This window comes from Bos javanicus, chromosome 5, assembly GCF_032452875.1.
Source record: "Bos javanicus breed banteng chromosome 5, ARS-OSU_banteng_1.0, whole genome shotgun sequence".
Classification (NCBI taxonomy): Eukaryota; Metazoa; Chordata; class Mammalia; order Artiodactyla; family Bovidae; genus Bos; species Bos javanicus.
The window spans coordinates 104244645-104257770 of NC_083872.1; the positions used below are offsets into that span (position 1 = coordinate 104244645).

At 52.0% G+C, this 13126-nt stretch overlaps 1 protein-coding gene across 6 annotated transcripts; it reads left to right on the plus strand.

The window, feature by feature from the left end:
* LPAR5 (lysophosphatidic acid receptor 5) lies at positions 1-12642 on the plus strand. Of its 6 annotated transcripts, XM_061418115.1 has the most exons (3): positions 3424-7962; positions 8043-8261; positions 8700-12642. In XM_061418115.1, the coding sequence occupies exon 3, from the start codon at positions 8923-8925 to the stop codon at positions 10024-10026; it is 1104 nt and encodes a 367-aa protein (XP_061274099.1). In that variant the 5' UTR covers positions 3424-7962; positions 8043-8261; positions 8700-8922; the 3' UTR covers positions 10027-12642. The 6 variants fall into 6 exon arrangements, with proteins under 6 accessions (XP_061274097.1, XP_061274102.1, XP_061274099.1 ...); XM_061418113.1 differs by lacking the exons at positions 3424-7962; positions 8043-8261 and adding an exon at positions 1-566; XM_061418118.1 differs by lacking the exons at positions 3424-7962; positions 8043-8261 and adding an exon at positions 608-3414.
* The last annotated feature ends 484 nt before the right edge of the window (positions 12643-13126 follow it).

The window sequence follows — 13126 nt, forward strand, 5'->3', positions numbered from 1 at the left end:
GGCCCTATTGATCTGGAAGACAAGGGGCTCAGCCCAGGCTACAGAGACTAGGGGTTGTCGTCTGAGTCCTGCTCCCCCTCCCCCACAAACACACAGAGGGAGGTATAAGCCACCTGTGACAAGAGCAAAACCATCTGCTGGAACCCAGAACAGACGAGACAGCCAGGGGGAACCGGCAGGACAGCAAGAGGCTGGGGGTTAGTAATTTGGAATCTGCAGTACTGGGTGTGACAGCTAGGCTTCCCGGAAACTACAAGGGGTGTGAGAGGGATGGGTGGTGGTGAGGGCATTAGTGGGTGAGGGTTGGGGCTGCATTAAGTGACATTCTGCTGGGGTTTCTTCTCTGGCCAAACTGTGAAGGCACTGAGGTCACGGCTTCCTCCTCTGTCTCTCTCCCTGCCCGCTGTCTTGGGGTTGGGTGCGGGTGCGTGCAGGGTGCCGGGATCTGCTGAGATCTGCTGAGGTGGGTGTGTCCCACTGCCGGGAGCAGGTCCTACCAGCCCGGCCTGGCGCAGAGCAGGCAGAAGCCAGCTCGGGAGAGCTGCGAGCCACACCGACGAGCACAGGTAAGGGGGCCTCACAGGTGGGATTGAACCTCACAGGGGCACAAGGACAGCACCCCTCCTTTAGAATTGGGGGACGTGGGTGGGAGTGGAGGTGAGAGGGGGCCCTGGGCCTGGAGAAATCTTTCTGAATAAAGAGCTCAAAGGGACGACCTCAGGCAGGCAGACCGCAGACAGAGGATGTGCCCTGGAGCATGAAGCCAGCCCCTGGGTCTGTCTGTTCTGGGGGCTGGGTCTTCCCCTTCACCTACTCTCACGCTAAACTCGGGGTCCCAGGGCCACTGAGGAAAGAGGGCCCTCTGAGGATAGTTTCCAACCCTCTCCCATTCTCAGATAAGACAATGTCCAACGCCCACTCATCTGGAGCCAGGCCTCTGCAGGTGACAGTAACCTGACCTGATTAAACTCCAGAGCGGGTTCAAGGCACAGACCTGCCCTCATAGGGACCTTCCCAGCCAAATCCAATGTCTTAGAGGTGCCTGAGAGACACTGCCTTCACCCAGGGCATTCTCTTTATAAGATGTTGAGGCCAGACGTCTCCAGTGTCCTGCCAGGTCTGGTAGGATGTGGTCCAGGAGTGTCATGCAGTGGATAAGATTTCAGATACTGGGCACAGGGTAGGGTGGGGGTGATATTTGAGGGTGTGCAGGGCCTTCTTTTGTTTTTGTTTTAATATGTATTTATGTATATATTTTTGTTTGTGCTGAGTTTTCTTTGCTCCACCCGGGCTTTTCTCTAGTTGCAGAGAGTGGGGGCTTCTTTCTACTTGTGGTACACGGGCTTATCACTGTGGTGGCTTCTCTTGTTTCAGAGCATGGGCTCTAGGTGCACGGAGCTTCAGTAGTTTAGCTCAGGGGTTTAGTTGCCATGAGGCATGTGGGATCTTCCCAGATCAGGGATCAAAGCGGTGTCCCTGACACCTGTGTGTCACACCACTGAGGGTGGCTGTTCCCTGTTTGTGGGGGCCTCCCTGATGGGAAGGGGCCCTCCCATCAGGTTGCATCTCTGGTCCCTTCAGGGTGATCTGAGGTTGTCGCCGAAGGGGACCTGGAGGCAAGGGTTGGGTTGAGACAGAAGCAGAAACTTTCAACCCTTGAGCTTCATCTCCTGGCCACCCAGAGACCGTAGAGCCCGGCTGTGTCCCTGTCTGGTGCCCTCAGCATGCACCCCAGCAGCTCAGAAGCCTCCCAAGCCCAGGCCCCCGGGGAGGGATCACAGAGGCTTGAGGGCTCCACACCACACATACTCAGTGCTGCCCAAGGGCAGGGCCAGGTCCATGAATCCAAAGGCTTCCCGAGGTTTCTTTGAGTCTGTGGGACCCAGCCAAGTCCCAAAACAAGGACCACCCAGAGCACAGGGCTGCAGAGAGTTGATCCCATTTGAGTCCTGAGTGATCGAGACTTTGTTTCCTGTTTTTCCAGCTCTTGACAGCAGGGTGGAGAAATGTATGCAGGTGGGGAGGTGACAGCCACTCACCGGGCGACTAGTCATTGAACTTTTGGCCTTTTCCTAGAAAGGAGAAATGGGATGAGAATAGAGAAAGGGAAAAGATGCAGCTGAGGATGATGTTGGAAGAGCTGAAAGAGAGGCCAAGAGGGGAAGGGTGGGGAGAGGCTGGAGCAGGATCTGGGCTGCAGAAAGCAGAGCAGGCCTGAACCAGAGGAAGGAGGATGGAGGTTAGACAGGACACGTGGAGGGGAAGACCATGACCCCTGGGTCAGGAGGAAGCCATCCACTCAACTGGGTTACCTGGTACTATCCCCACCTTACAGACTGCCCCAATCAGCCTGCAATGCGGGAGACCCAGGTTCGATCCCTGAATCAGGAAGATCCCCTGGAGAAGGGAACAGCTAACCCACTCCAGTATTCTTGCCTGTAAACTTCCCTGGACTGAGGAGCCTGGCGGGCTATAGTCCCTAGAGTCGCAAAGAGTCAGACAAGATTGAGCAACTATTAGTCACTTTCACAAACTTCCCAGACCCAGGACAAGCTGATGGGCAGGATTCATCTGTGTTTCAGAGCAGCCCTGGGACAGAGATTTTCCTAAAGCTTTCATCATCCTTCTGCTGGATGCTCAGTACAGTTTGCATCCGTTTGGGAAATCTGAACATACAGGCCATAAGAGTCTTCACAATCACACGTGTCTGTGGGTAGAGGTTGCATCTTCTCTTGGCTGCCAGGTTGCGGCAAGAGAGGAAGTGGGTTCAGTTAGCTACAAGGTCTGGTTACACAGCGTGTGTGGTGAGGGTGGGGGTGGGGAGACACGCTGATGGGCTTTTGACAGCCCAAATCTAAAAGTAGGTCAGAGCTATTCAGAGCTGGTCTTCCGGGGCAAGAAGGATAAAGAGACCGGAGATTCCCACTTTCCAAATTTCTGAAGGGTGTAGATTCCGAAGGTGAAGAGGTGATGAGAGCAAGGCCTTTGGTGGATGTTCGGAGAGGCGGGGAGAGCAGGGGGGAAGTGGGGCAGGAAGCCCATGGGGAGGGTAGCAGACAGGAGGAAGCTGGAGCTGTCTGTCTTTCCTCCCTGCCCCCATCAGTGTCCCAAATCACCCACCCCCGTTCTGTTCAGCTCCCCTCTGCATCCCTGGTCAGGCGCCAGAAGGGTGGACGCCACGGGCCAGTTGTGTGGAGGAGAGGAAGGGAAAGATCATGATCTAGCCTTCTGTCCACTTTTATCCTCCATTCTCACTTCCTGCCAAGGCAGAAAATAGCCCTGCCCCACTGACTTATCTCAGCAAAGCATGGTGCCCAGCCCAGCTCAGAGGGCAGTGGGGCCGGTCCCAGAGGTCCCAGGGACACAGGGATCTGGGCCCTGGGTGTGCTTATGGCAAGCTGAAAGACGGAGAAGGTGAGGAGGAGAATGACCACGCATAGTCTGGTCTGTGCATGGTGTTGGGGCGGTGGGGGGAGGATGCCGGAGGGGCAGTCCCCAGGCCTCTCTTTGCCTCTCAGTGTCCTGGGGCAGGGATCTGCTTGTGGCCATCTGCACACCTGTGTGTGTGCCCCTGAAGCTGCCCGTCTGTCTGTCCATCTAAGGATGTTGTCCCGAAGACGGGGGCTCGGTCTGCCCTCCTCCCCTGGCTTGGCTGTCTGAGGCTCCGTGCACACACACACGTGTTACACACTGATCTGTATGTTACTAGCAATCTTGTGTGCCCATCCTTTGGTGCACCCTTACCTGCCTGTGGCCTTGCACATGAGTGCAGCTGTGTGCTCACGTGACCTCTGGGCATGCTGAGGTTGCTGAGCCCGTGTGGGCCTCGAGGTTCCCCTTCTCCCTGGTGAAATGAAGTCCTGGTGTCTCTGTGCTTCTGGGGCTGCTGCTGTTTCTTTGCTTTACCGCCCCCCACCCCAACCTGACCTCTTGCTGACAGCAGGACAGAGGAGAGGGGCTTGCTGCCCCTTCCCCATACCTAGAGCCCGTCTTCCATTTCCTGTTTGCCTCCTTTTTGGCAGTTTTTCCCATCTCTGCCATCTGGCCTGGCACTGTGCCCATTCAGTTCCTCTGACAGGGAGCCCCAGGGAAGCAAGCGGATGGGGTGGGGGACTAGGGCAGGAGCCTGGCAGCTCTCAATGCTTGGCTTAGGCCATTCTGTGTGAGTCTGTCAGAGAGGGGTGGCTTTTTGAGACATCAACCCAAGGGCTTCTCGGCTTTGGAATGGAGGAAGGAGAGAGCATCTCTGAAGAATTCCTAACTCCACCTTTTAGTAGCAGCTCACCTAATACATTGTGGTTTCATTAACATGCAGTGTTGTTGATGAGAGCCTTGTGTGCTGTGTGCGTAGTCACTCAGTCCTGTTCAACTCTCTGCCACCGCATGGACTGGAGCCCACCAGGCTCCTCTGTCCATGGGATTCTCCAGGCGAGAATATTGGAGTTGCCATTTACTCCTCCAGGGGATCTTTCTGACCTAGGGATCGAACCCAGGTCTCTAGTGTCTCCTGCGTTGCAGGCTGACTCTTTACCAGTGAGCCACGAGGGAAGTGCTGAGAGATTTAGTATTCTTGGAAGAGAATTATCCATTCACTCATTCATTCATCCTAATTGTAAGGAGCTATTGATTCTCCAAAGAATGGTTAAGAGTGATAAAATGTTACTGTAATTGTAGCTGTGGGCTTCCCAGGTGGCTCAGTGGTAAACAATCTGCCTGCAATACAGGAGATACTGGAGTTCTGGGTTTGATCCCTGTGTTGGGAAGATCCCCTCCCTGGATGAGGAAATGACAACCCACTCCAGCATTCTTGCCTGGGAAATCCCATGGACAGAGAAGCCTGGCGGGCTACAGTCCATGGGGTTGCAAAGAGCCAGACATGACTTAGGGACTAAACAGCAACAAAAATTGCAGCCGTAAACTGTTACGGAAGTTTTATCACAAGCAGTTTCCAAACAAGGCTCTCCAAAGGGACATGCTTTTCAGAGTTGCACATGCGGAAAAGATAGTCAGGAATGTGATAAGAGGTTGGAATGACACATAAAATATTATAACAGGATTACAGGCTGGATGGACATGGGGGGCAGAGGGAAGATTTCCTTCCAGGCAGCCGGTGAATATCACAAGGGCCTGCTAAGTGGAAAGACTGAAGTGTGAGTGAGCTTGGGAAGAAAGCTGTAAAAGGCCTAATCCCTACCCTAGAACCTTATCATCTGGTTGGGGAAATGGGACAAATACACAGGACATGACCTGAGGAGCTGAAAGCAGAAAACTGATTCAGTAGGTAAGGGGAGATCATCAGGAGGCATATTTGTGTGTGTGAGAGATGAGTCTGTGGTACCAATGTTTGAAGTGGGAGAAAGAAGGAAGTGGGTTATTAAACAGTACATATTTCAATTGGACAAAGGAGGAAGTAAAAGCGTTCACCTATGGGCACAGATTTCATCTAGGCAGCAATAAAAGTTAGGTGCAGCATCCAGCTCACACCCACCCACCCATTCTTATTGGAGGCAGCTTGGACTTCGGAGGTGAGACGTCCTGGGTTTGAGTCCTGATTTCACTCCTCACTGACCACTTTTGAGTAAAAATCAGGAGAAACACTGACCTCCGAGGGCTGCTGGGAGGATTAGAGCTTGCACTTAGAAGGCACCCAGGGAGATGGTGAGCGATCAGTAAGGCAGCTATTATTTTTGACTCAACATTTATAGAGGGAGGGGCTGGGGCTACAAAGATGAGTAAGTCACAGTCCACAGGCCCTCCCTCAGGGAGTTCACGGGTGAGTGGGAGGAGCAGACCAAGAACAGCTCATGACAGCCTGAGTAGGAAAAGCTGACGTGCGTCCAAAGTGCTGGGGAGACACCAAAGAGGGGACTATGCCTGTTTGGTGGGAGGGCGGGAGTCAGGAAAGGCAACATGGGGCCCTGAGAAGTGGCTGAGTTTACCAGTCAGAGAAGGGGAGAGAGGGCATTCCAGGTTGAAGAGACAGCATGTGAGAGGCAGAGCCCTGAAGATGTCAAGTATTTGCAGAATTATCACTAGTTTGGCATGACTGGAGCAAAGGATCATGGGAAGTGGGCACATTTTAGGAAGAGAACTGGTGTTATTTGCTTTTCCGCACGTTTAAGACCCATCCAACATTATTTTCGTTGATGAAATTGGTATTTCGTAGGAGAAATGTTTCTTTATTCTTGTGCTGTGCTTCTTACAAGTCTTAAACTGCTGGTTGGAGGGAGAACAAACAAGCAAGCGAAAAACACACTAGAAAACGTATGACGATTAGGTTTACAACTTTGTTCCATGTAAGGCTTTAAGTGGTTCCTACTGAAAGGAGTAGGTTCAGTACTTTGGGATAATGGCTCAGGGTCTTCAGATAATTTATTTCCTTAAGATCCCCAAGTCGGCACGTGGCCACCCATCTTCATTACCATTACCCACAATATCCAAAAGATGGAAAAACCCAAGTCACCATCAACAAATGAACGGATGAACAAAATGTGGTGTTTATACGGGAAAATATTTGTTTTTGTTGTTTAGTTGTTCAATTGTGTCCGACTCTTTGAGACTCCATGGACTATAGCCCACCAGGCTCCCCTGTCCATGGGATTTTCCAGGCAAGAATACTGGAGTGGGTTGCCATTTCTTCATCCAGGGAGGGGATCTTCCCGACTCAGGAATCAAACCTGCATCTCCTGCATTGGCAGGCAGGTTCTTTACCACTGACCCACCTGGGAAGCTCAGGAAAATATTATTCAGCCATAAAAGACTGTAACTCTGATACAGTCTATAGCATGGAGGGACCTTGAAAACTTTAAGCTAAGTGAAATAACCCAGACACAAAAGGATGGAAATTCTACATTTCTACTCAGAGGAGGGGTCAAGAATAGGCAAATTTACACAGACAGAAAGTAGAATAGAGGTTTCCAGGAGAGGGAGGGAAAGGGGATGAGCAGTTATTGCTTAATGGGTATAAAGCTGTTGTTTGGGATGATGAAAAAGTTTCAGAAATAGTGGCAATGGTTACACAATACTGCGATTGTACTTAATGTCACTGAATTGTAGTCTTAAAGATGGTTGCAATGGTAATTTTAATAAGTTCTGTATATTTTACAACACACACAAAATAGACAGCATGTGGGGATCACAATGGAGGGGTCTCTTCTGTGGCCTTCTGGCATTAAGGAAGGACTTGAGATGAAGTTCTGTCTTCTGACTCCACTACCTCTGGCCATACCCTTCATCTGCCAGCTTTTGCCTGAGGATGGCAGCGGCTGTGGTCTGCCCTTTCCGGCAGTCTCAGTCTTATCAGAGCCCACAGTACTTCCTGGCTCACTGCCACCTTCTCTGGGCTAAGCGCCCCCTTCAAGCCCTTAGGAGCAAACCACCGTCTCCCCCCATCATAGAACCCTCACTAGGAAACATCCAAGTCAGACTCTGCAGGGAAGCTCCCAGAGAAGTTCAACCCACAAGGCCTTCCCCATCTGGCAGCACTGTGCTGAGGTGTGCCATCAGCCTATGGGACCCCCATTCTATTACTGTCCCCATTTTACAAATGAAAAAACTGAGAGTGAGCAAGGTCAAACCATCCAGCTGGACTGGGTCACTCTGACCACAAAGCCAGCCCACACAGGAGCAACAGCAGAGATGAGGCTGGGATTTCATCCTGTACTTGGGAGTTTGAACTTTATTCTTTAGATAATGGGGAACAAGCAGAACAGGCTGGTGCCAGGGGAGGGGCTCCACAGTTCTTCTCACCACCTGACATAAGAGCTATTTGTGTGCGTGTGTGTGTGCTAAGTCATTTAGTTGTGTCCAGCTCTTTGTGATGCTATGGACCGTAGCCTGCCAGGGTCCTCTGTCCATGGGATTTCCCAGGCAAGAATACTGGAGTGGGTTGCCATTACCTTCTCCAGAGGATCTTCTGGACCCATCGATTGAACCACATCTGCTGTGGTTCCTGCATTGCAGGTAGATTCTTTACCCCTGAGCCATCCACCCAAGGAGGCCAATACCTATTTACCAATACTTTATCATCTGTCTCCTTTCAGGGGAATGGAAAATAGGTGGGGGCAAGGCCTTTGTTTTGTTCACTGCTTTGAACATGCCTGAAACCTTCTAAAGTCCCAGGAAGCATTTGTACAAGAAAGGAAGAAAGGAAGAGATATTAGCAGATAACAGTAACCAAAGCATTTCATATATATTGACTCGTTGAGTATAATGACCTTGTGAAGTAGGAACGCCTCTCCTTTCTTTCTTTTGTTTTCCAGGTAAGGAAAATGAGGGGTAGAGATATTAATTCAGTTTTCTTTCCTTTAAAAAAAATATTTATTTATTCGGCTGTGCAGGGTGTTAGTCGTGGCATGCAAACTCTTGGTTGCAGCATGTAGGCTCTAGTTCCCTCACCAGGGATTGAACCCTGCGTTGGGAGCTCTGAGTCTTAGTAACTGGACTACCAGGGAAGTGGCTAAGGCACACGAGGACAAAGGCACAGATTTATACGTAGGCAAGTCTGACTCCAGAGTCTGTGCATTTAACACTGTGCCATGGAGATGGCTGCAGAAAGCTGTTCTGGACACAGAAGGAAGGTAAGGGAAAGGTCTGAGGCTGAAAAAGGTCTCAAGAGGCCAGGGAGTTCAGCTCCATAACATTTGTGTCTTCAGCCCTTCCTTGCCCAATCTTGACTTCTGGCTTCCCTCCTGTTTCAGGTCTCCACTGCCGATGAGGCTGTGACCAAAAGCATCCCACTGCTCCCCACCTTCCCCCAGGCCGGCTGCCTTGCAACCACAACCCACACGCCCATGCTGAACCTCCGTTTGCTCTGGGGCTCTCTGTGCAGCCCCCAGGCCCCGGCCCCAGAGACTGGAGATGCTAGGACGTGGGTGCGCCCCCTGATGCCCCCAGCCTAGCTCCTCGGAGCATAGTGGCACGATGCAAGCCAACTCCTCGGCCAAGTCTCTTCCCACCGAGTGCCCGGACTACCAGCCCATCCATCATTTGCATCTGGTGGTCTACAGCGTGGTGCTGGCGGCCGGGCTCCCCCTCAACGCGCTGGCCCTCTGGGTCTTCCTGCGCGCGCTGCGCGTGCATTCGGTGGTGAGCGTGTACATGTGCAACCTGGCGGCCAGCGACCTGCTCTTCACCCTCTCCTTGCCCTTGCGCCTGTCCTACTACGCGCGGCACTACTGGCCCTTCCCGGACTTTTTGTGCCAGCTGGCGGGCGCCGTCTTTCAGATGAACATGTACGGCAGCTGCATCTTCCTGACGCTCATCAACGTGGACCGCTACGCCGCCATCGTGCACCCGCTGCGGCTGCGCCACCTGCGGCGGCCTCGCGTGGCGCGGCTGCTCTGCCTGGGCGTGTGGGCGCTCATCCTGGTGTTCGCCGTGCCCACCATCCTGGCGCACCAGCCCTCGTCCTGCGCCAGAGACGGCCGCAACGTGTCCCTCTGCTTCGAGAGCTTCAGCGACAAGTTGTGGAAGGGCAGCCTACTGCCGCTCTTGCTGTTGGCCGAGGCGCTGGGCTTCCTGCTGCCCCTGGCGGCCGTGGTCTACTCGTCGGGCCGCGTCTTCTGGACCCTGGCGCGGCCCGACGCCACGCGGAGCCAGCGGCGGCGGAAGACGGTGCGCCTCCTGCTGGCGAGCCTGGTCATCTTCCTGCTGTGCTTCGTGCCCTACAACGCCACGCTGGCCGTGTACGGGCTGCTACGCGGCGAGGTGGTGCCCGCCAGCTCCGAGGCGCGCAAGAAGGTGCGCGGGGTGCTGATGGTCATGGTGCTGCTGGCCGGTGCCAACTGCGTGCTCGACCCCCTCGTGTACTACTTTAGCGCGGAGGGCTTCCGCAACACCCTGCGAGGCCTGAGAGCCCCGCTCCGGGACAGGACCTTGGCCGCCAACGGGGCTCAGGAGGCGCTCGCTGAACCGCTCACCGAGACTGCCCACGCCTCTACTCTGACCACAACCAGCCAGGGGCAGCTCCAGCCCTCCGATCCCCGGTCATCCTTCACCCCATCCCACGAGGATTCGTCCTTCTGAACGCACAGTCGTTCGTGTCAGAGCACGGTCCCACCCCCACCCCCACTCCCGCGCCTCTGGTACTCTCAGACACGCCGCGGTGTGCACCGGGGAGCGGTAGGGTGGGCGCTGGGACTTAGGAGTGGCAGCTCCTGCTACCGGATGCAGAAGAGAACGAAGTGTGGGGCCCAGGGGTGCGCGGTAGGAAGAGCGCCGCTGGAAATGTCTTTAACTGGGGGTGATGGTGAGCAGGGGAGGACCCCTTCCCCAGCCCCTAGAAAGTGTTGCTGTGAACCTGCCCATGTAGAGGCAGGAGACTGGATGAAATGTCCTTGGTGGGCAGGAAACGCGGCCCACAGCTGGTAGATGGAGCGGAAGATGGGTGTCCTGCCTTTAGACCGACCACAGCAGGCTTAGGGAGTCTTAGGAGGCTCTCCCTGCCCAGCACTGAGGCATAATATTAATAATACAAAAGCGTATTGGCTGCTCACTGAATTGGTTTCCTTCTTGTCTAGTGACTTGAAACAATTTAGACCTGACACCCAGCATGGATAGTTGCGGGCAGGGCAAAATTGAGTTAGAGGAGTTTTCCCTCCAAGTTCTTGGTCTCTAGTCCCCTTTCTAGGTCCTGCCTTCCCCCTTCAAGATCTCCTCCATTCTAGGTCCTTGGTTCTTCCCCCTCCACCTGGCGCTTCACCAGGCGTCTGCTACTTCACCGATAATACAATAAGGAGAACATTCTTGTTCTAAAGTAACAGTTCTCAGACTTGTTGGTCTCAGACCCTTTTACACTCTTAAACATGGAGCATTCCAAAGAACTTTTGCTGATACTTTGTTCTTTTGATACTTAACCATACTAGAAATAAAAAAGAATAACTTTAAAAACAGAAATAGGCAAGCACACATTCCAATAGCTGTGAGAGCAACAGTGTCACGAAGCCTCTGGGAAATTCCATCATCTCCTTGTGAGAGAATGAGTGAAAAGGACAAATAACAGCTTAGTCGTATTATTATGAAAATAGTTTAGACTTTCTAAAAGAATCCATCCCCAGATCATGCTTTAGAACTATACCTGTACTGAAGTATTAGAGTTTGTGTAATTTCTTCCCAGGCTATTATATACATTGTTTTTATTAATGCCAGGGAAAAAGCTGTGCTCAAGTCAATTGCCAGTTGTAGTCGGAAAGGCTTGCAGCTTCTGGGGGTGGGGGTGGGGGCAAGGTGCGTAGGTGCTCTACTCCAGTGGAGCACTATCTAGGGATCCTGGAGCTGCAGCGGGAGGTGGGGGTGGAACGAGCTGCACAAATACTGAGGAGGAGGTGGGGGTGGGGGTTTCTCTGGGCAGGGAAAAGGAAACAGAACAAGAGCCAGGCAAGAAGTTTACATGGAAGTAAATCCGATGAATGATGGACAGGAGGGCAGGAACAGGATGACTACTCTTAGTGAGCTGGAAGTAAGGAAATGGAAGTCTGATTTACCAGCCACCTACTGTTTCCTTCCTTCTTGAATGGAGTCTGGGCTGGCACTATGTCGTCCTAAGTGAAGTCGCTCAGTTGTGTCCAACCCTTTGGGACCCCGTGGACTGCAGCCCACCAGGCTCCTCCATCCATGGGATTCTCCAAGCAAGAATACTGGAGTGGGTTGCCATTTCCTTCTCCAGGGGATCTTCCCGACCCAGGGATAGAACCCAGGTCTCCTGCATTGCAGGCAGACGCTTTAACCTCTGAGCCACCAGGGAAGCCCCATGTCATCCTAAGACCCTGACATTATTAGTGAGATTAACAAGGGAATTGGTGACATGCTCATGTCCATGTCCTGCATGCATTTCTGTTTCTCACTGCTGTATGTTTCTGTGTGTGCGCATGTGTGTGTGTGTGTCTGTGTGTGACTGTCAGAGTTTCCCAGGCTGTGCCACTGTGTGTTTTAGTTCCTACTAAGCCTTTTGTGTTTACCTGAGTCCTCCAGATAGTGATTTACAAGGGTAAAATGACCCCTGGTGGCCAAACCAGAGAACTGACCCAGCATCCTCCCTGAGAGCCGTGAAGTGGAGCTTTCCTCTGTCTGGTCTGAGGTTAACAGCCTTCTGCTGCTCTAGACGAGGCCCGGTGGTTAGCAGGTTAGCACCTGCTCCATCAATTGCTCCGTCCTTAGGGTTCAGACCTTCCAGACCTGGGGGCATCAAATGTCATCATCATCCAAAGTCTCAGCATTTTGCCCTATCTATCCAAACTGAACCTAATAGTTTAAAAAAATTGTTTGCTTTAGCCACATTGCATGGCTTACAGGATCTTAGTTCCCCAACCAGGGATTGAACCCATGTCCTCAGTAGCTAAAGTATGGAGTCCTAACCACTGCACTGCCAGGGAGTTCTCTATTTGAGTATTTTTATATGCAGATAAGTGGATGAACTCCAAAGCAATTAAAGCTCACATAGCAAGTATCTTCTAACTTACTATATAATTTACTTATTTATTTATTATGTTTTATAGTTTATTGTCTGTCTCCCCTTCACCGCACCCCCCCCAAGTAGAATGTAAGCTCCCTGAGGGGAGGGATCTTTGGTTCTCTGGTGTATCCCCAGCATACAGGACAGTGTCTGGTGCCAAAGAAGTTCCTAATAAATATTTGTTGAAATGATGAACAGTTGAATCATATTTTTTATTTTTTTATTGCAGTATAGTTGAATTACAATGTTAATTACTGCTGTAATGAACAATTGGGCTTCCCTGTGGCTCAGTGGTAAAGAATCCCCCTGACCAATACAGAAGATATAAGTTTGATCCCTGGGTCGGGAAGATCCCCTGAAGGAGGAAATGGCAACCCACTCCAGTATTCTTTTTTTTTTTTTTTATTCAATCCCACTGACTGTAGCCTGCCAGGCTCCTCTGTCCATGGGATTCTCCAGGAGAGAATACTGGAGTGGGTTGCCATTTCCTTCTCCACACTCCAGTATTCTTGCCTGGAGAATCCCATGAACAGAAGAGCCTGGCGGGCTACAGTCCACGGGTCACAGAGTTGGACGTGACTTAGTGACCCAACAACAAAATGAACAGTAGAACCTTGTTGTGAAGTAGTTTACTATCTAGCATGGACCAAAGAACAAGTCAACGATAGTTATTAT